Source organism: Urocitellus parryii, chromosome 7 (assembly GCF_045843805.1).
Source record: "Urocitellus parryii isolate mUroPar1 chromosome 7, mUroPar1.hap1, whole genome shotgun sequence".
NCBI lineage: Eukaryota > Metazoa > Chordata > Mammalia > Rodentia > Sciuridae > Urocitellus > Urocitellus parryii.
Genome location: NC_135537.1, coordinates 30481812 through 30503764, shown reverse-complemented (window position 1 = coordinate 30503764; position 21953 = coordinate 30481812). Strand labels below are relative to the sequence as shown.

The 21953-nt window shown below is 37.5% G+C and overlaps 1 protein-coding gene across 2 annotated transcripts in view; it reads right to left on the bottom strand.

Annotated features, from left to right (window-relative positions):
* Positions 1-21953, bottom strand: part of Angpt1 (angiopoietin 1) — a 223343-nt gene that overhangs the window by 84595 nt on the left and 116795 nt on the right. For both annotated transcript variants that reach the window (XM_077800584.1, XM_026384553.2), the window contains exons 2-3: positions 11331-11486; positions 1117-1238 (exon numbers count right to left, since the gene is read on the bottom strand). In XM_077800584.1, the coding sequence (XP_077656710.1) occupies positions 1117-1238; positions 11331-11486 (278 nt within the window). The remainder of the gene's footprint in view (positions 1-1116; positions 1239-11330; positions 11487-21953) is intronic.

Here is a 21953-nt window from a genome sequence, read left to right as displayed (position 1 = left end):
AGCCAGGTTTATTTTTTTTCATGCAGAAGTTTAATTGTAATTGTTGGCATTATGGTCTACTTTTTAGCATGAAGTGGCAAAATCCTTTTAGGTTGTAGATAACCTGAAGCCATATGTGAAAGTGGAAAGAGGAGGATTATAGCAAAGAACCCCTGATTGCATTCCCAGCTCTGCCATAGGCTAGCTCAGTGAACTTGGACAGGTCATTTCCTCTGAGTCTTGTTCCCTCACCTGTGAAGTAAGAGGAGAAACAGCAGACCTCTTAGGTTCCTCCCTCGTTTGGAACATGGTAACTCTGGTTCCACTAACGCAATGTTATTTCACTAATTTCTATCAGTACAATTTTCTTTAAAGCACTATAATGCAAAAAGGCTAAAACTCAACTTCTAGTGGTCCAAATAAAAGGAAATGCAATTAAATACAAGATATTCATCCTTAAAAAGTCACTGTTTTTATTAAATTGTGTTACCAATTGTTAATGACTTTAAGTCTTGATAGCACTAAGTCCCATTCCACTTATCTGAAATGATGTATAATTCATAAAACACAAAACTGGGATAACATATATAAATCTAACAAACATTTATTTATTATGTTTAAGAACATGGTTTTAAATGGGAAAGACTCTTAATTACATTTATTAGAAAATAATTTTCTTAAAAAATATGAATTTTTTTCTCCCTCTAGTGCAAGATCTCTGATTTTGATAATCTTCTTACTTTGCAAAAACTTAAGAGTGGGTTGAATGATAATTTGAGAGGCTCTATTCTCTTCTCTATGGTTATTAACTTTGATTCTGCTGGAAAATTTTTGTGTCTTGGAATTTAGTTATAGAATCAAATAAATAGTAGATGTTCTTGTAGATTTGAATAACCAAACATTATATAAATTAATGCTAAATGTTATAAACAGTATCTAAAAAATGTGAATATGTAAACATTGATCATATTGTTGATATATTTACTGCATTTGTCTCAAACTCTGTGCATTTCATGTTTAGAATTAATTTCTTTTGAACCACTGCAATCTTAATTTTTTTTTTTTTTTTGAGTAAGCAGAGAGGTGGAAGATACAAAACTGCATACGTAAATATTTTTGGAAAGGAATAGTCCTCACCTGTTTTTTTCATGAATCTTTAGAATTTCATTTGTTTGTTGAAGAAGTTGCTTCTCTAATTTGTATGTTGATAACGAATTCTCCAACAGTTGAATTTCAAGCCGAGAAGTTTGATTTAGTACCTTAAGATAAAAGAAAACCATTTCAAACTTCATTCACAAAGTAAACAGCAGAAAGCAATTGATTTTTTGAGTTTTTCCTTAAGTAATATTTCTTCAAGAATAATTAATCATATGGTGTATATTCTATCAGTTACTGCTTCAGATGTTTCTCACGCACACAATATTTTTGTGATTGAGATTGCAGTTAAGTGAGGACACTGAGTTGTTTAATTTGTTTTCAGATTTCAATTTTTGTGTCCTGAAATCATAGTAGAGGATACTCAAATGGAGTTGCTTTCCGTATTTTATCTCCAACATTTGCAAATGCAAAGTGGGTATTAGCACAAGGTTTTAGACACTGTGGATAATTTAGAATAACTAATAGGCATGTAAAACAGACATTCCTTAACTTATCACCTTACAAAAACCAAATAGATATGCTATAACCTTGACACAGTTTAAACAGATTCATAATCACCGACTTCTTGAACACCCATTATGACAGGTCATGCCAAGCCTTCTAAATGTCATATCACTTTCTAGATGTGGCTGCCAGTTAAAAGAGGAATTGTCATTGTCACCTTATGGTAGAGGAAACTGAGGTTCAGAGAGAGCCCCAAATTCACGGAAGAACTAAGGTTCAAACCAAAAATCTGACTTGATTTATTGCTCTACACAGAAAACAAAGGAGAAGGAGAATCAAACCATTTGCACCCTTAATTTTAGGAGATGAGTGATCAGGGATTCAGACTGTACTAGAGACAGATTGTCTTTATCCTTTCAACTCCACTACATTGGTGGATCCTCCAGAATCTCTAAGTGCTAACCTCCTTTTGGATCACAAAGACCCATTCTGCCAGTCAGATGTTAATATGACATGGATCTGTGAGCCATGTACCCAAACCTCTCCTTCTCCAGGTAAAGAACACACACTGCAGTTCCAGCAGATATCTTCAAACTGTGTCACTGTTCTGCTCCTTCTTCTGCCTCAACCCTCCTTGCCCTTCCCTCATTACCAGAGGAATAAAGGCAAGAAAGAAGGAAAATTAGTTTAAAAAGCTCCCTACATAATTTGAAATCATTGATAGCATCACACTTTCCTTGGATCTACTTATTGAAAGAGACTGAGAAAACTTTTGCAAGGTTAGTATTAATGTAAAGGACCTCCCTCTAAAAAGGACACTTTTAGAATGTTCCTTTCTCATGGCGGGTCTAAATTTGGCATTATTTCAGATGCTCACAGAAAGTCTTTTCACATATACTGTGATTTGGCTGTAGGGTGTTGAAAGGAAGAGGGATGTATCTGCAGGTGGGCAAGTAGGAACTAGGCTGAGGAGAGAGGCGACTCTAAAAGCAATGGAAATAAGTGAAAAAACAAAATACAACCCTGGGCAATCCATATAAGTGATTTTTGTAATGCACCATTTAAATATATATATTTAATATATATTTATTATATATATATGCAAAACCCACATTGAAGAGAATATTATTTTTAAATAAAGATAGGATCTCTCTCTGCCCATACATGATTCAGTCTCCCTTGGTTTCATTGGCTTTACTCTAGTTCTAGCCCTGCAAGGCATGTGGTGATGGCATGGGGTTGGGGAGAGAGTTGGGCACAAAACAGTGAGATGAGACACGTGTACTTTAAAAAGTGTAAGTTGTTATAATTCATTTATATATTAAGTTGTTATTGATATGGTTCTAAAAGCCAATCTTAAAATTATTACTAATATTATATTTTGTTTGTAGAGTATTTTAGAATTTTTTTTTTACAATTTTCTATTTTGTATCATTTCATTTAAGGAAAAATACTGCAGAAGATAGAGTTAGGACCCACTTGGGAAAACTTGGTAGAGAATGTAAAGACTGAGGACACACAAGGATGCAACTGTCAATTAATAAACATATTTTTATCCATTTAAGCTTTTTGTTTCTTTGTTTATTGAATGTCAGTTTATGAAACAGTGAAACCCTCTTATCTTGTGGTGAACAGTGCTCGATCGGCACAGAAAAGACTCTTGGGACTTGTTCATGAATGAAAGGTACACGGTGTGACTGAATCAGGCACATCACAGACAGTTAAACAAAAGCCGTTTTCTATTTTATCCACTGCATTCTCTGATCACACTTCCTGACATCCTCAAACACCAAAATGTCTTATTTTACAAAGGACAGTTCTTCTCCCCTTTCAGTGAGACCAGAATGGGTCCATCTGAAGTGGACACTGAAGCTGCCGTACCTGACTCTGGAGACCACTACAACTCCTAATCTGCCTTCCTGCTTCTTGGCCCACTTCTAGTCCATTCCCACAGAGCAACTGCGAGCTCTTTTTAAAAACATGCATCAGATCAAGTCACCTCCTGTGTTCAACGTACCAGTGGCTTCCCTTGGCAATTAGTTCCATTCCAAAGTCCTCAGCCTGGCCTATGAGGCCCTGGGTTTGGGACCCCTCTTACTTCCCACATCTCACTTCCTGCCACTCTCCTCCTTGTTTATCACACTCCAGCTCCACAGCCTTCTTCCTGTCACCTCAGCATGCCAAATTCATTGCCCCCGCAGGGACTTTTCACCTATAGTTTTCTCTACCTGGATTCCCACACCCAGATATCTTTTCATCATTTGAGTCTTCTTGGCCATGCTCTGTACAGTAACTCCCCCTGCCCCTCACTGTTCATCAGGTCATTATTTTCCTTATGGAATCATCACTATCACAAATAATCTTGCTCATTCACTCATTTGCTGCCTTTTTTAGTACCAGGGATTGAACCCAGGGGCATTTAACCACTGACCACTGAGCCACATCCCCAGCCCTTTTTATTTTATTTTTTATTTTGAGACAAAGTCTCCCTAAATCCTTTAGGGCCTCACTAAGTTGCTGAGACTGGTCTTGAACTTGCAATCCTCCTGTCTCAGCCTCCAGAGCCAGTGGGATTGCAGGTGTGCACCCCCACACCTGTCTCCCCTTAATATTTTTAAGAGTGTCTCCAGCCTTTAAATTAACATTGCCATTGAAAGAAAGGTAGAGATTGGGGGAGAATACAGAGCATGAAAGGAAGTCTCTTTGAACAGCACATTAACTTTGAAATTGGCCTCATTTATAGGCTCTTATTTGCTTTTAATTATGTTTCTTGAACAAAAAAATGTAACATAAAATATGATGGTTGGCAGAGTTAGATTTTTCCAGCAGAGTGAAAGCTGACAATGAAGAGGAAATGAAGGGCTATAAAATCACCCTTTGCCAAACTGATGAAGTGACTTTTTGGTCACTGATGGGCAATGCCATGAAGAATCATACAACAAGGTTATTTGTTAATTTCCTCCGGGAAAGTGAACCATCAGGGTGGAGTGACAGGGAGGTTACTCCCCTGACGAAGTTCATCCACGGCATCACTGAGGGTGTAGCAGGCTGGCTTTCCTGCCTCCTGAGGAGAGGCAAGAGGTGAGCCGCAATTCCACAGAGTACCCTACTTCAGCGCTCAAGTGAACCCAGTCTACCCTTTAGATATGGTGACTTCCAGCCTAAAGAAACAACACGGAAAGAAAGAATAAATAAAGGACATGAAAATAAATGTTCAGATCAATTTAGAATTTGAGACAAGTGTCCTAATGATCATTCTAGTTTCTTTAAACAATGTGAATCTCAAGGAAAATAAAGTAGAAGACCACCCCAAATTAAATGGAACTCTTAAACCTTGAAAAACCAAACATCTACAAAATTTTGGGTGGAACCATTGAGAAAACAAGAGTATGGAAATTAAATAATCTTATAAAATTATTATTAATCTTTCTTATGATACAATAATACAAAATTAATACCACATAATAATTATGTATAATATTTTATATTTATAGAACTTGTAATATGTTTATAATATAATAACCTTATTATATTTGAATATAATGACATTTATAACAATACAATTTTATATTGTATTTTTAATGCAATAAACTCATTTGTTTATGAAATTCAGTAGATAGTAATTATATCACAGATGCAGAAATTGTGGGTTGAAATAACTCTTTCAGCACAGCTAAAACATATGAGGGTCAGAAGGGAAACTTGGTAGTCAATTTCCAGAGTCTAAATTCTCTCTCATAAGCTCATGTGACTGTAAATTTCAAGAACCTTCCCACAGGCTAAGAAAGGTGCCTCCCTTAGTGGATAAAAATTTCTATCAATCCTAGTAACTTGAGTGGCTGAGGCCGGAAGATCACAAGTTCAAAGCCAGGCTCAGCAACTTACCGAGGCTCTAAGCAACTCAGTGAGACCCTGTCTCTAAATAAAATACACAAAAGGGCTAGGGATGTGGCTCAGTGGTTAAGTGCCCCTGGGTTCAATCTCTGGTACCAAAACAAACATTTCACAAAATGGTTTCTTTCAAATCACCATGAGCTCTTCTGCTTTTTGCATCCAATAGCATCACACTTCTTTTCCCAAGCACAAACTAAGGAAGCACTATGAGGCAGGAAGTGTACAAATTTCTCATGCTCCTTGGAGTAGAGAAATATATTCAGGCAATTTCTTTGACAGTCATAACATCTTTGTAGTAGCTGCTTCTCTTCAAAGTCATATTCTGATCAACCAGCTATTTGTGCATATATATTTTACCATCAACACAACCCTTTGTATATTGCTTGTGGACTTGGGTTCATTGTGTTAAAATCCAGAGACATTAAGGAACTAACATCAGTTATTATTTAACAAGCACTTAATGAAAGCCTTCTATGTATCAAGTTCTGCTCTAAATCCTAATGACAGGGCAGTAGACAAGGACAAGATAGACAAAATCCCTGCTCTCTCAGAGTTTATTATAATTTTTTTTTTTTTTAAGGAATTGGTTAGATTTTTCTGTACAGGGCCAAACAGTAAATGTCTTAAGCTTGGCAGGCCTTAGTGTATCTAGTATATCTACTCAAGTCTGCTATTTTATCAAGAAAGTAGCCACAGGCGACATATTACTAGATGAGTGTTGCTATGTTCAATAAAACTTTATTTAGAAAAAGAAATAGTTAGCCAAACAGGAATTGTAAGCCATAGCTTACTGAATCTTCTCCTAGTGGCTTATCAAACACGTTTCCAGATATTGTAGAAAATTAATAACCAGGGTATTTTCTTTGGATAACCACCTAGCTAATTTATTTTACCACCATTTTGTTTAGCTAAATGTTTATTTAACTAATTCCCTCATCAAGTTAAAGGTTCAACTCGGAGAGTTGCCCTTTGAGAGTAGATATGAGACCAGATCTGTTTTTGCCCAGAGATTCATGCTCATTCAACAAACTGTGAACTGCCTCAAATTTCTAATTGAGGTCCAGCACCAGGTAGGATAATTTGTGACTTCTGAGCAGCAGATGATAAAAGGGGATTAGACATTCAGAAAATGTATTAGGGAAAATACCTGTGAGGGAAAATTGGGAATCAGACAAAGGAAGCTAGGAGAGCCTTCAACCTGGAATGCAGGTCTAACCACAGAGAACAGAGCAAAGGAAGGAAGGTCCTGGGGAAGTCACAGCCCCGAGGGCAGCTGTGAGAAAGTTCAGCAAGGGCAATGTCATGTGTCAGCAGAGTCCTACAGCTCCCAGGAGCAAAATGAAGTATCCCTGCCACAGTGACTCATTGCCTGGAAGTGGCCACTGGGAATTGTGGTCTCTGTACCAGCACAGTGATGGATTTCAGAACGCAGCAGCTGGGGCCACTGGTCAGTGACACCCACCCCAGTAGAATAGAAAGGTACAGTTTTATGGCAGTGAAGAAAAGCTCCACAGCTAATTAAATTGACAAAAAGTTAAGAAAGGATTTAAAAGTGTTTTGCCACATTAACTCAAACCCACTGACTATAAGGACTACTTTATTTACTGTTGTCGTCTTTGTAGGACCTATGAAAAACATCTTGCATCAAGGAACTACTCAAAATATATTTTCAAATTTGATTCAGTTCTAACACTACAGTGACCATATAAATGACTAGAGGTGGGAGAAAACTTAGCCTGTATGTCTACAGAACTTTCCCATAGTTAACACAGCTGGAGAGTGGCAAGGACAGCACAAGGTCCTGGGGTTACATGTGATGACATCCCTGGCACAATGCATAAGGGTACTAGTAGGTGGAACCATCATTGTCACTGGCAGAGCGGTGGCAGCATCTTTGTCATTCAGAGGAGGCATCCAGGGATGCTATTAAGTCTGCATTATCTTTTGCTTTATCAGATTTAGAAGATTACCCTCTTCTTGGACCCATTTGCTGTTCTGTCACCTTAAAGAAAGAATGGAACTACAGGAGAGAGTCCGCATTGAGGAAGAGCTAGTAAAGCATGCAGATTCTGATGACAGATGGACAGATTTCAAATTCTTGCTCTAAATTTCACCGTTCTTTCATCCAAGGCAAGTTGCTTCACATCTCTGTGTTTTGGTTTCCTCATCTTTAAAGAAGACGGTACGTTAGTCAGCTTTTCATCATGGTGATCAAAATACCTGACAAGAACAACTTCAAGGAGGAAAGATTTATTTTGGCTCATGGCTTCAGAGGTTCTGTCCATGGTTTGCCTATTGGCAAACGGCAAGTCAGAAAAGCCATAGTGGAAGTGTTTGGGGAAGGGTGTGGCAGGGAAAAGATGCTGGGCTCATGACAGCCAGGAACAGAGAGACTGAAAGGGGCCAGAGACAGATATAGTGACCTATTTCTTCCAGCCATGCCCCACCTGCCTCTCATTTTCACCATCTCCCTGTATGTCTATTAAAATTATCAATCTATCAAATGGATTGCTCCATTAAGGAAGTCACAGCCCTCATAAGTGATCTTTTCACCTCCAAACATTGCTGCATTGTCTGACACATGAGTTTTGGGTGACATTCCAATCTAAACCTTAATAAAGGATACCGTTAGGTACCCCACAGGATATATTATTATTTTAAAATAGTGAACATATGTAAAATCACTTAAAGCAGAGATATGTGCAAATTATTTAGAGGTAAATTTTAGTGGGATTTGTCTGAGAGTTCCCCGAACTGAAATGGGCTTGAAATGGGCTTGGGGAAGAAGTGAGAAACAGAATTATATACCAGGGAAGGATATAAGTAATTCCTGAAATTAACCCCTTCATATTGCATACTTGAAAAGAGTAACTTGAAGGAGAAGAGATATTGGTACAAACTGACAATAGAGTAAGTATATATTCAGCCAGACTAATGATGAAGGAAAGGGTTTGGTGTTGGTTTTCCATTCTCATCACCATGGCCAACAAGGTTACTTAGATGTGCTCATTGTAGATCCTGGTTTTTTTTTTGTTTGTTGTTTTTTTTTCTGATCATGATGCTTATCAAACACAGAATCTTTTTTTTTTGGTTATTGTTACTGTCTTTATTTTAATTAGGTATATATGACAGTAGAATGCTTTTAATTCATTGTACACACTGCAGTACAACTTTACATTTCTATGGTTGTACATTATGTAGTATCATACCATATGTGCAGTCATACATGTACCTAGGGTAATAATGTCTATCTCATGCCACCATCTTTCCTACTCCCATGCATCCTCCGAATCCCACCCTTCCCTTTGCCCCATAAAAATTCCTGCATTTTTCCCATGCCCCCCCATTATGGATCAGCATCCACTTATCAGAGAGAACATTTAACCTTTGGCTTGGGGGGTTGGCTTACTTCACTTAGGATGATATTATTCAACTCTATCCATTTACCTGCAAATGCCATAATTATATTCTCTTTTAATGCTGAGTAATATTCCATTGTGTATACATAGCACAGTTTCTTTATCCATTCATCTATAAAACCATGGCTGTACCACCTTTGTTTAAGTTGCAAATGTAGAAGGTCAGTAGAGGACTAGAAAGAAATAAGTTACTTAACTTTATAACATCATCATGTGAAAGCCAGGGCACTAAAATTTATTGGAAAGCCACTGCCATAGTTCTTGAGATAATTGAGAACCTGAAGTCAGTCTCAGGAAAAGCAACACATACCAAGCCAACTTAGGGAAACACAGGAGCAAAACCAACTGAGGTTACCTGGTTAGCACAGAAGGATGTTTTCATTTATAAGTGCTTATTATAAATTAATACAAGTAATTGTCGTTAAAAAGTAATTCAGGATTCCTTTTGTAAACTTGGCCCTACCTCAGGAATCCAGTAGTAAGATCTCTCAACAGAACATGTCCTAATGCAATAATTCCAATACTCATGATGGCATGACATGGATATATGTTTACATAGAAAAGGTTTAAAACATCACAGCTACAAATAGCATGAAAGACTAGAAGACCTTAAAATGAAGATGAAATGAACACATGGGTTTCTCTTCATAAATTAGGATAAAGTTTAATCGATTGTCCCATTGTTATTTTTGATGGATTTGTGATTTTTGAGATTTTCAGGATTTGGCTATCTTAAAATCATCCTTGATATATCTAATAAGATTTGATTGGCTTTCAATGATAACTTTAACTGTTCCACTAAGGAGTGTTCATTATTTTTTCTTAGGATTTTCTGTACGATTTTTCATAAAGTCCTTATCTCCTGCTCTTAGACACAGAACATGTTATTATCTTTTAAAACCTTATATCACATACAACTGTACAGGTTAGAGATTGAAATGCTAACAATAGGATCCCATCCCTGCCACAACTCCAACTCCTAAGTGACAGGAGAATAAAAACAACTTAAGATGAGGGCTTGGGGGAATGGAAAAATACAACAAACCCCTGTCATGTGTGTCCTTAGAGTTATAACAAATATATAAAGAAGTGAAGTGTGCAGTCAAATAGGGTATATTACATATTTCCATTTCTGAACATATGAAAACGTTTTGGAGGAGATAGCATTTTATAATAATAATAAGAAAAAATATGGTCACATTATTTTATACCATAAGTTGTCAAAGCATATAGATTACCACACTTACTGTGACAATAAAAGATTAAGTCATGTAATTTTTTATTACAATGTGGTTTTTCCTCCCTCCATTTCCCCATAGTTAGCTGATGACACTGTGCAACAAAAATATTTTCTGAAGGCTATGTGACTTATTTCTCTAAAGCAATTGAACATTTAAGTTCTATTTGATTAGTTAATTATTAGTATCAAGAGGGATAGAAAAGAGATGAGAACATGAGAGTTTGAGCCCTGAATTCTATTCACTAGCTGTATCAGTGGGAGAAATCAATCAAACTTGCTGATTTGCCTGCTCTAAATGGTTTTAACAAGTATCCTTTGTACATGGAGTCTTGTTTGTGTCATATGATCTCTATCCATACAAATGATCACGATCTTTCAATGCATGATCTGTGATGCCACTAACCCAGACAAAATAAAAAGAAATAAGGTTGCACCTTATCTTTGCATTTATTTACTTCAATTTCATTCAAAAATCAACTACGATTGATACAGAATCAGCCCCTGAGTTTCAGAATGATAACTGGAATAGCTATTTCCATGTTTCAGAGGCACCAAGAGATTATTTTCTAGTCATTAAAAATGTATTTGCCCTTTGCTGTAAACTGTAAGGTTGGTTTTGTGGCAGTAATAATTAAAAGCATCCTTTGGTTTTACTGATTTTTAATCAAATAAGTATGTTATTGACCCTAATGGGAGGAATATCTGAAAATATATATACACTCCTGATCAGTTCATTTGAGGTTTTCCTTTCAATCCAATAAATGCACAAAACCTCTGCAGGTGCCATTACAGCTAGAGAAGCATTACCAGTGTTAAATGAGACAGTTCCTAAAAGCATACCAAAGGCACTGATTTGTCTGAAATGGTTAGCTTGTTTCACTCGTATCCTATCACAATTGGTAGCTGCAGTGTTTATTTGAACTTAAACACTGATTAGGTCTTTTACTATCCTGTTTTTGCAAGCCCACACAAAGCTAAATATACCAATCCTCATTAAGTCCAAAGAAACATGCATAGCATGTCAAGCAGTCATTGTTGTTATTACCAATAAACAAAAATGCATATGCTTCCCCAATCTCTGTGCTGAAATGTGCTCTGTGTTTACCGAGCAAGTTAAAGGATATGGGGGTAAAAAAAAAAAAAAAAAAAAAAAAACCCTCTGGATGAGTGTGTGGACTCCAGCCCTGGGTGTGTACCTGGGTCTCAACATCTGTCAGCTTTCTGGTCTGCTCTGCAGTCTGAGTCAGGAGGCTGGTTCCTATCTCCAGCATGGTGGCTGTGTGGTTCTGAACTGCATTCTGCTGTATCTGGGCCATCTCCGACTTCATATTTTCCACGATGTAATTCTCAAGCTGCAAGAGATAAAGGACAAAGTATACTAGATTATAAGCAAAGTCTCCCAGTTGGGGCATGTAATATTTACAATGACAAAACAAGACACAGCTGGCAAACTAGCCATCTGGCAGGGATGTTCTGTGTCTCTGGGAGCTGGAGAAAAAGGAAGCAGAGCACACAGGAATCCAATTGCTAACAAACTCCTAATATACTGATACATATAAATAATAATCACAATCAAAATGGAAATATGCACTTGAACTATGATTTCCTATTATTGACATGATCTCATTTAACCCTCACAGCAAAGATGTAAACTAGGCACAACAGGCCTCCTTATTCTTTTTATTTTATAGCTGAGGAAACCAAATCAGAGAGGGAAAAGGATGGATGAACCCCAGGTCACCCAGATTAGCAAATAATTTCAATCTAAATCTTAGTGCTCTGGTCTTCTAGTTATACCATGATGACCACTCATCTCAGAGAAATTCAGTCTTTCCCTTCCATTTTTGTAATGATAAATAAAATATCCTACTTCCCTGGGGAAATGGACAAGGAGAGGGAGGAAAGTATATTCCCAAAATGTAAGCCTTTAAGGAATATTAAAACATAGGCAAGGATGTGTTGAATGAACTGCAGATCCCTAGAGTGAGCTATAAGTATTTTCTGTGCTCTTTTGCAAGCTCAAAAATAGGCACTGAAAGTATAGCCCATAAAGCAGCATTTGCCCTACTTGCCTGGGGTAAAATTGGTTCCTTTATGATGCCATCTAAGAGTACACTAAAGTTGTAAAATAAATGGTACCACAGGGGCCGAAGAAATGATTCAGTGAATTACTACAAGGGATCTTGTTAGGCACCTGGGAGAATAAAGCTGAGCACATGCAGGGTTTGAAAAATGCAGAAGTCTGTATCTCCCTGTCAGTACACTTCACTCTCCCCCACCACTGCATGGCGACTGCATTTTATTACCAAATTACACATATGGGGAAATTGCATCCCAGAGAAGTCAGGTCCAAGGCCACACACCACAAAAACAGCCAGACTTGGACTTGAGTGCCGAGGTCCTTAACTCATACCAACACTTTTAACCACTCAATAGCTCTGCCAAGTCGTGCTTAGTGAGACGGGTTCCAAATCATTAACAGCTACGTGATTTTTTACTGATTTAGTGAACCATAATACATCCACTATTTTATAATCCATAGTAACATTATTATCATGTAATAAATACAGTCTAAATGTATATTCCCCTTTGCGAAATTTTGGCAGTTCACTTTCTAACATCATCTCTCCCTTACTTCTATTTATCAAATATGAATCTGCCCCAACCTAACAAAAATGGAAGCTTCATATGAAGCTCATGTTCTGATACAAAATTGATCAGAAGAAATATCTGAAAATTATCTTAACAAAATGGAAGATCTCTAAACCAAATCTTGACTTCATTCCAATTGAATGAACATACGTAAGCAACATGGGAAGGGTAGAAGAATGAGGGTCGGTCAGAGTAGTAAATATCTATCATTTAGATTCCACATCCCTGTATCCTTTTTCCTAGCGACATCCCTTAACATCTTTAAGGGAAATTATCATTTTTTCTTTTTTCAAAGCAGATGCTTTGGGTAGAGTTGATCCACTCTAACTTTAGAAGGGGGTACATATTTAAGTCTGGCAAAACACAATGTTCTACTCTTACTTAGCAAGTGTGGGTTGTCCAGGAATGGAAAGATATTATAAGCAAGGCCATTAAATCTTGGTTCTGGCATTTTGTCAAACTAGTTTACACAAGAACTTCCTCTTCCTCTGTGGTTAATAGCTGGTAACATAGATGCCGGACGATGCCCAATTTTGCCACCATAAAAACTAAAGCAAGCCTAAGAATGAAGACAATCCAGAAAAAAAATGAGAAACAGATGATAGATAGTGACCCAGGTGTGATATAGATAACCGGATATCTTTCAAGCACCTGCATCCAGCCATGATGTTTCTAGTCAGGTCTTCCCTTGGATATGGAGTTGTAAATTGTCTAATCTAAATCTCCCCTGAATTATGCTAAGTGAAGCTAGCCAATCCCTAAAAAACAAATACCAAATGTCATCTTTGATATAAGGAGAGCAACTAAGAACAGAGCAGGGAGAAAGAGCATGAGAAGAAGATCACCATTAAACAGGGACGAGAGGGGGGAGGGTAAGGGAGAGAGAAGGGAAATTGCATGGTAAAGGAAGGAGACCTTCATTGTTATGCAAAATTACATATAAGAGGAAGTGAGGGGGAAAGGGAAAAAAAACAAGAGAGAGAAATGAATTACAGTAGATGGGGTAGAGAGAGAAGATGGGAGGGGAGGGGAGGGGGGATAGTAGAGGATAGGAAAGGCAGCAGAATACAACATACACTAGTATGACAGTATGTAAAAAAGTGGATGTGTAACCGATGTGAATCTGCAATTTGTATACGGGGTAAAAATGGGAGTTCATAATCCACGTGAATCAAATGTATGAAATATGATATGTCAAGAGCTTTGTAATGTTTTGGACAACTAATAATAAAAAAAAAATTTAAAAATTAAAAAATAAATCTCCCCTGAACCTCCAAGTCTTGCTTTTCCTTTAGTCAAATTTATTTATGTCTTCAACACTGACAAACAAACCAAAAGAATTTTGACTGCTATATTCAATAGCTGCTTAGCAAAAGAAGCCTCAGGCAGCGAGACATTCGCTGTATGTTCCTTGCTTATTCAGAGAATTTAGGGCTATTTATAAATATGTATATCCTAAGAAATGGTAGACAAATTTCCATTGAGAAGATGAACCCTGCCATTTACAGTAGACATTGATCAATTACATTGTTCTGCAGCAGGACAGCTAAGCACTGTCCTTTAATAAATAAAAAATGTCACAGTGAATTTTAACCTCACATATCCACATGTTACAGCTGCTTTACAGATGAAACAGACTTAGAAACCACTAAACAACTTGCTCAACAAGAAGCAGAAACTCAACCCCCAAGTTCAAAACCCACTTTCTTAACAACTGACCTACTTAGCCAAGCATCACCTAATTGTGCATTTTTATTACATAGCTCCTAACTTTCAGTGTTTGCTAAAATTACACAGGAGCACGTGAGATGTTCAGAATGCATTCAGAGGTACTACCGCATGCTATACGTTTTTAAGGGCATACACTAGGATAGCATGTATTTAGGACAGCTTTCCAAAATAATTCTGATTCAGCCAAAGGATAAATGCTTTTCAAAATGTGGATCATAGAACAACTTCCTATACGAGAACTGTTTGTGAAATGAGTAGTTTTTTTGCCAGAATGTAAATTAGCAGGGTTGCTAAGCACATTTCACCTGATCCATATATATAAACAAGGTTTTTTCAATGAAGACAACAATGTTCAATTTACATCCTAGTACAACCTTCCTGTTTTGTTCACAAAAGGATAAAACTTCTTTAGCACTTATTTAGACCATCAGACTTAACAGTGATGTGTCAGATTTCCTGCTGAAAATAAAATTTCAAAATTATAATTTGATTTTTATGCAGATTTCCCTCCTGAGAAAGAATATGCTAATCAGTGAGATCCAATACATAATTTACATTATACATCAATTTTTTACGCAGTCAGTTAGCAGGAGTCAGTTGCCAGAGGTCAACATGTTCTGGGTATAAAAACAATCATAAGTCTCCAGCTTCCCAGAGGACACCCTCTGGCATAAGGTGACCACAGCAAGCAACAGTTGCTTTTCAATCCTTGTGACCTGTCAGCTGTTGAGCATTCAGTACCACTGTGCTTTTCTTTATAACTATAAAAGTTAAAATAAGCAAAGAAAATAGCTGTTTCATGTACACATTGATCAAATCACAAAGAGCTTCCCAGTTCTGCTGACCCTGTTGTGGAAATAAAGTAGGTCTCCAACCAATCCTAAAATTCTCATTGAAGCTGCCATGAATATAACTCTAGTTAATTATTTTTTAATCAAATGGGGCTGCTTTCTCTGGGAGTACCTGCCTTTTAATGCAAAAGGTAATGGCACACTTAAGTAGCAAGAACCAGATGTAGTTGATTTAAAGGCTGAGCGGGGAGGCAGAAGTCAAATATACAATGTGTGATTAATAAGGAGGGTTGCTTTCATCTTATCTCTAGACATTCCTCTGTAGATGTATAACTGTGAAACCCAACTTGACGTACCATACCAGCCAGGTCCAGGAAAGATTTGTAACAAATTTGATTGTATTTGTGTATTCCCTAGTGGTTTAAAAAATATGTTTGCTGAAAATACGGTACCTCAAACATCTAAAAGGTGTATTTTAAGCTTAGACATTGCTGACCACAAGAGCTGAGGAGTTAGAAAGTGGGAGGCTTTGAAGCTGAATCATAAAATTTTTTGACAATATTGCTCTGCTCAGTGTCTCACTCCAGAGTTTTATAAGGTATTGGCTAAGGACTCAGAAGGAGATGTAGCATGTGGTTTTAAATGAGATGAAATGATGATTTTTAAGAAAGGAAGTAGCATCACCTCTGTGAAGTGACTGGCTGTTTGCAGAGAGCTTTCCTACACATAATCTGACTTGATGTTCCCACCAGCTCTACAAAGGGAGTACTGAGTCCATTATAGTTCAAGAATCAGAGATCTTATGTGACTGGAGATCAGTCAGTCTCAGGACGTGGTTCCTGCTCTGTTGTTGGACTGGTTGACTGGTGCGTTAGCTGAATAATTGGGTGATTTAATTTGGAGTCAGCGCTTGAGAATTCATCTACTTATTCCTTTGAGAGAAACAGGCAATGTCAGAAGGTGATCACCTTCACTCTTCTGCGCTACACAGGTGGATGTGAAGTCAGATGAAGGGCCCAGGCCCAGGCATGTGGAGAGTTCACTCTGCTGCACTATTAATACAAAGAATCCTTTTTTTTTTAAGTTGTCTTAAGAGGACATTTTTCTTAGCAATGTAAGTTTATTTGTTTCTTATAAACAGCACAAAATATAACAAAGGAGTGAGGACACACTAAGCCCCTACTAAGGCTAAATGGGTACCAGGACTTACAAATATGTAGTTTGTTGAATCTTTACAACAATCTAGGTGCTGTAAATATTAATTTCTTCATTTTACTAATATGGAAATGGAGACTCAGAGAAGGTAAGTCAATTGTCTAAGATCCCACAGCAAGTGGGTGGCGGAGCTGGTATGTGCTTTGAAAGAGGCCAGATTGCTGAGCAAGTTGTACTTCATCCAAAAAAAGAAAATCACCAGTAAAATACCAGCAAACTGCCACCAATACTACAGGCTGATTCTGACAGCAGACAGTATTCAGACAGAATATTGAAAAGTGAAAGTGATAGAAACAACAAGGTGAAATTGTTTCAAAGATAATGTTTAAGTTATTTAGACATTTGTACAGTGATGGATGACATAATATCCTGCAAAATGTTTTAGGTAGTGAGAAAGCAAATATCCCATTGACTATGTGACAAGCAATATTATAAAATAGAAAAAAGAGTTTTTAAGAAATCAAGATTATCAATCATTTGTAATTCACTCCTAAATCACTTGTCTTTTTTCTTTTGCTGAATGACTACTAGAGAATAACAAAAAAGAGTTTGGGGGAGCTCTCTTACTAGTGTCTCAAAATCCTTTGTGTTTCATGTTCATAGATCGAGACTATGTCAGACATGGCCTGCAGGTGAAATACATTCTCTGTCACTTCACTCCAAGAGAATACTTCAAGGAATCTCTCAAACCAGAGCATGTCTGAATGCACAAAGAATATAATTTCTCCATGTAATTCTTAAGAAAATAACATTTTAAACCCTATAAAAATTGACAAAGGCATTGTTGGCTTAAAATATGTCATAGATTAAGTGGACCCTCACTGAATGTTGGTGCATGTGGTATTACTCAGGTATGGCAAAGTCAGCATGAAATAAAGTAAAAGGTTAAATATGGAAAAACAATAAAAAGGTAAAACAATGCAAAAAATGCCTTACATGTTGATGGTTTTATCTAATACCATTGTTTCATAAATCAGTAGTAATATTGAAAATGCAACTCTACCTGGGTTTATGACCTTATAAAAAGAGATGGCTGAGGCCAAGTACATTATTTGCAGGAATTTCTATTCTTAGATCTCCAATATACTGTTTCTTTTACCAAATGGAAAAGTACTAGTGTCTTTTTAGACAATAGATCTAGTTAGCTAACATTTGAAACAGTTTCAGTGCTGGTGTCCATGAAATGGATCTCATTTCTCTTTTTGGTACCTGAAGCCATTAGTAGGAGAGAGAGAGCTAAAAGAGACATTCAAAGTTATAAATGCCAAGAATTTCATTTTATAGACATAGTGATTGAGGTTCAGAGAGGTTATAGAAAGCAAGGTGAAACAGCTAATTAATGCCAGATGCCAGGCTGTGACCACTCAGAGTGTGGAAACTCAGACTCACAGCAGCAGGCTGAGCCAACGGAAAGCTGCCAATACTGTTGGCCAGCCTTGCATTTCTTATCCAATTCCCTGGTTCCTGCTACTTGCTTAATTTCTACTGGCTCCTGATTTGGAGATCCCCTTTCACAATACCAGTTCATGCTTCATCAGTTTTAGGGACCCAGATTTCCCTCTCTGGACTCTGCTTACTAGCATTAATGCCTCTAGCTGCCCTTCGGTCATTGAGTTTCAGAAACCCCTTGATTTCATTCTTTTTTTCATATGCATCACTCCAACAAGTGGCAAAAAGCATGACCAAACTCCAAAGTTATTCCAGGCTTTCTACACCCCATGTAGGCTCAGTGTAATCTAGGCATGCATGTGAGAAAATACACACTGTGACCTGAACCTGGTGCCAGATACTACAAGATCAAGACATTTTGAGTTTACTAGGAAATAGCTGTGCACCGATGGATGGATCATCTTACTAGAGTAGGTGAATGTGATGGAGTGTATCTCCAACTGACTATATTTCTTTCCATATTCTTCTCTCTGCTGAATAGGGAAACACAATTCTGATGTTAAAAATGTGAGCAGACATTTGTTTTATCACCTACATATGTGTCCCAGCAACACCTCTACTGAAGCACAAGGAGAAACTGTGAAGGGCATCCCAGAATTTCCTAGATGAACAAACTCCCTTGCAATCATTTTTCTTGGCCATGACTCTTTCAAGATGACATTTTTGTGGCTGCTGAAAGTTGCCAGAGTCATACGCAGTGCCCTAGAGCTGGGCAAAGACCCAGAAAAGTCATTCTCTCTTTGTATAAACAAATGAAAGGTTGCCAGTGCCAAAACATATTTTACTAGCCTGGCATCTCTCTTCTATATCCACCTTCTCACACCAGGAAAGTATAACCATCACGAACTCTTAAGAACATTTCTTTCTGTTCAATTTTTCTCTTTGCATAATTTTAAAGGTGAATGATATAGGAAAAGTACATTCAGCCAGGAGTCAGGATATAGATAATGCAGGAATAATCATAGATTTACAGCATGAACTTGAGTAAATCATTTACATAAGGTTGGTCTAAGGTCTTCATCCATGAAATAAAAGAGACTGGGTTAGATTATTCCTAAGAACTCTTGAAGCTTTCAAATTCCTTGATTTGAAACTTCCTTTATTGAGTAATATAGGCTATAAGATTTAAATCTTAAGTTTTTATAGAAAATTGAAATATGAACGTATATAACATACATATCCTTAATGGCAGTAAGGAAACTTTGATACCAAAAACACAATAGAAAAGTCCTGGCTCAAGTCTCTAAAGCAGGCACATTTGTTTTAAGATAAAGAGCTAGCATCTGTTAATCGCTCATTCCCAGGAACCATTCTGTCAAAAATATATTCTTCATCTTTCTTCAGTCTTCTTTCCATGTTTCTTTTCTCCATGAATATCATCACCACTGCCACCTATACATTCATCCAAGCCATAGGGAGTCATCTTGACAATTCTTCTCCTTCCTTTCCTGCATCCAATCAACACCAGATTGGGTCGCTTCTACTTCTTGAAGTTTGCCTAGGTCTCTTCCTCTTCCTTCCCGCCTCTTTCAACCATATTCCTTTATCCTCACAGCCAATGACTAAGGTCAGACTCATAACTTTTCTTTCTGGATTTGTTAATGGCCCCATAACTGGTCTCCTGACTCCTGCCTTGCTCCCTCCTACCCCTCATCCATAACCTAGCTAGAGGGATCTATCTAAAATACAAACTTGGCCTTCTTATCCCATTTTTAAAACTTTTCCAGTGGTTTCCACTACCTGTGCTTCAAGACACAACCCCTTAATTAGCATAGAAGATTCTTGGCAACCTGTACTCTGCTTCTCTGTCCCTACACATACTCCGTGCTCTAGAAACACCAAATTCCCAAGTTATTTGTATTTAGCCAAACACGAATTACTTTATTTTGCTCAATACTCATTTTGTACATGACTTTGCTCTGATGAAAATGTTTCTTGCCCACCTTATTCTCCCTTTTCTGGGGCTAAGTTCTATTTTTAAAAACTCAGTTCAAGCTTCCTCCTGTCAGAAGCCTTTTATGAATCCTCTCTCTGCAATGCCTTTCCTCTGTATTCTAGAACATCCTGTGCCTCTTTTATTTTTTTTTTCTTCTTTTATAACCGCATTGCCTATCACTTCAGCCCACCATTAGTTCCTTTAGGGTGAACACTGTCCATTCAACTTGGCACCCCCTCCTCCACGGAAAATCTAATTAAGCTTCTCCAGAGACCCCCTACCATAACTGTTCTTAGACTATCAACAAGAACTTCTGCAACAGGGTTTACAGGCCTGAGGTGTACTGCAGAGGCAGGATGCAAAAAGAAATACTCACCTGAGGCCTCCATGGAGGCCTTTGCATTTCAGATCCTGTGGAGCAAGCAGGCAGGAGGGAAGAGGAGGAGAACTCTCCCTGTCCTGGCCTTTGATTTTGTATACAGACCGGGGTTCCACTGCTCGGGAAAAAGCTGCTTTTATGTGAACTTCTACAGACTGTGAGCCTAAAGCTTTCTGAACTCGGGGTTCAGAGGGGTGATTTGATAGAGGCGAAAAGCCCCCCTTTTGAGCCTGACTGCAGCCAGTAAACCTACTACCTGTTATTCCTCGGTGTGGAGCCTGGTCTGTCCTACTTCACTATCACTGCCTGGCACATAGTGGGTCCTCAATACAAACTAGATAAATAAACTAATGCATAAAGTAGTACGTTTTTACATGAAAATACCAATAACCTCCCATTGATTTTGTAAATAAGAAATATCATAATAGCAATTATTACCAATCCCCTCTTGAATGGCAATGAGACTATATAAATGATACAAAAGCACCTAGGCCTAAATCAAGTATCCTCACATTTTGGATCATATAATGTCATTGTCTTACTGTGATCTTCTCCATTTCTTTTCTCAATCGTCTCAATGTAGAGAAAGTCTTTAAATTAAGTGAAATTCAGGGAAAACATGCAAAACTAACTGTGTAGTAGTCACTGCACCATACAGAAAAAGCAAAAGAATGAGTAAAACTCAACCCTGTTTGTCAAAACTATTTATAACGTAAGCATCTTGCATTTGGACTGAAGGTACAAATGTCCATCCTGCCTGATGGGATAGGATAAAAGAAGAAATCACCCTCTAAATGAAGGACTCAAGGAAGTCTTCCCAGAGGCAGTCCCAAATGTGTATGGAAAAGAGGGCAAACATTTCTTATGTCTCCCTTAATATCAAAAAATTTAGGCCTGGGAAACTTGGTGGGTGGAGGTAAGAAAGAACAACAAAAAAGGACACAAGGAACTACACTAGCTTGGACAAGATGGTTGTGCCCTCCTGGAATGTGTTTCTCAGGAAATCAAAAGATAAGTCAGAAGCAAGGGCATATCACTGAGACCACACACAGAGGGCAAGGGCATGATGTTGGAGTCTTAATATGAGATCCACGTACAAGGTTCAAGAAAATAATTTCTGTGCACTTTACTGTATTTCTAAACATACCAAGCATAAAGTTCACTTGTTTAATAATATATATAAGCTTGCACACTGTTTATGCATATATACATTCATATATACCCCATACCTACATATGCATATATGTGTGATAACCCCAGATTCCCAACCTAGGAGGAGGGCCAGGTGACACATCCATATTTTGTGGATCTCTTGATTTCATTGCAGTTTATTAAAAATCCTCATTTTTTTCTGAACAGTTTTTTTGAACAACTAGATACAATAATATTTAATTACCGTAGAAACTGCCTACTTAAATATCATGGGAAGCTCCAGTATTCTGCCTAACAAACTAGAAATCTTATTCCCAAATTCCAACTTTAAATTTTGATGACAGAAAAATGGAAGAATCACAAAGCAACTTGATGGACACTGTTTTTATAACAATAAAAGTGATCTTTTAAAACCAAACAAGATATTCTTTCAAACAGAACATTGTAACGATGCCTGCCTCTCATTTAAAACTTTTCAGCTTCTTGCTTATCTTGCTTATGCAACTTAACCTGG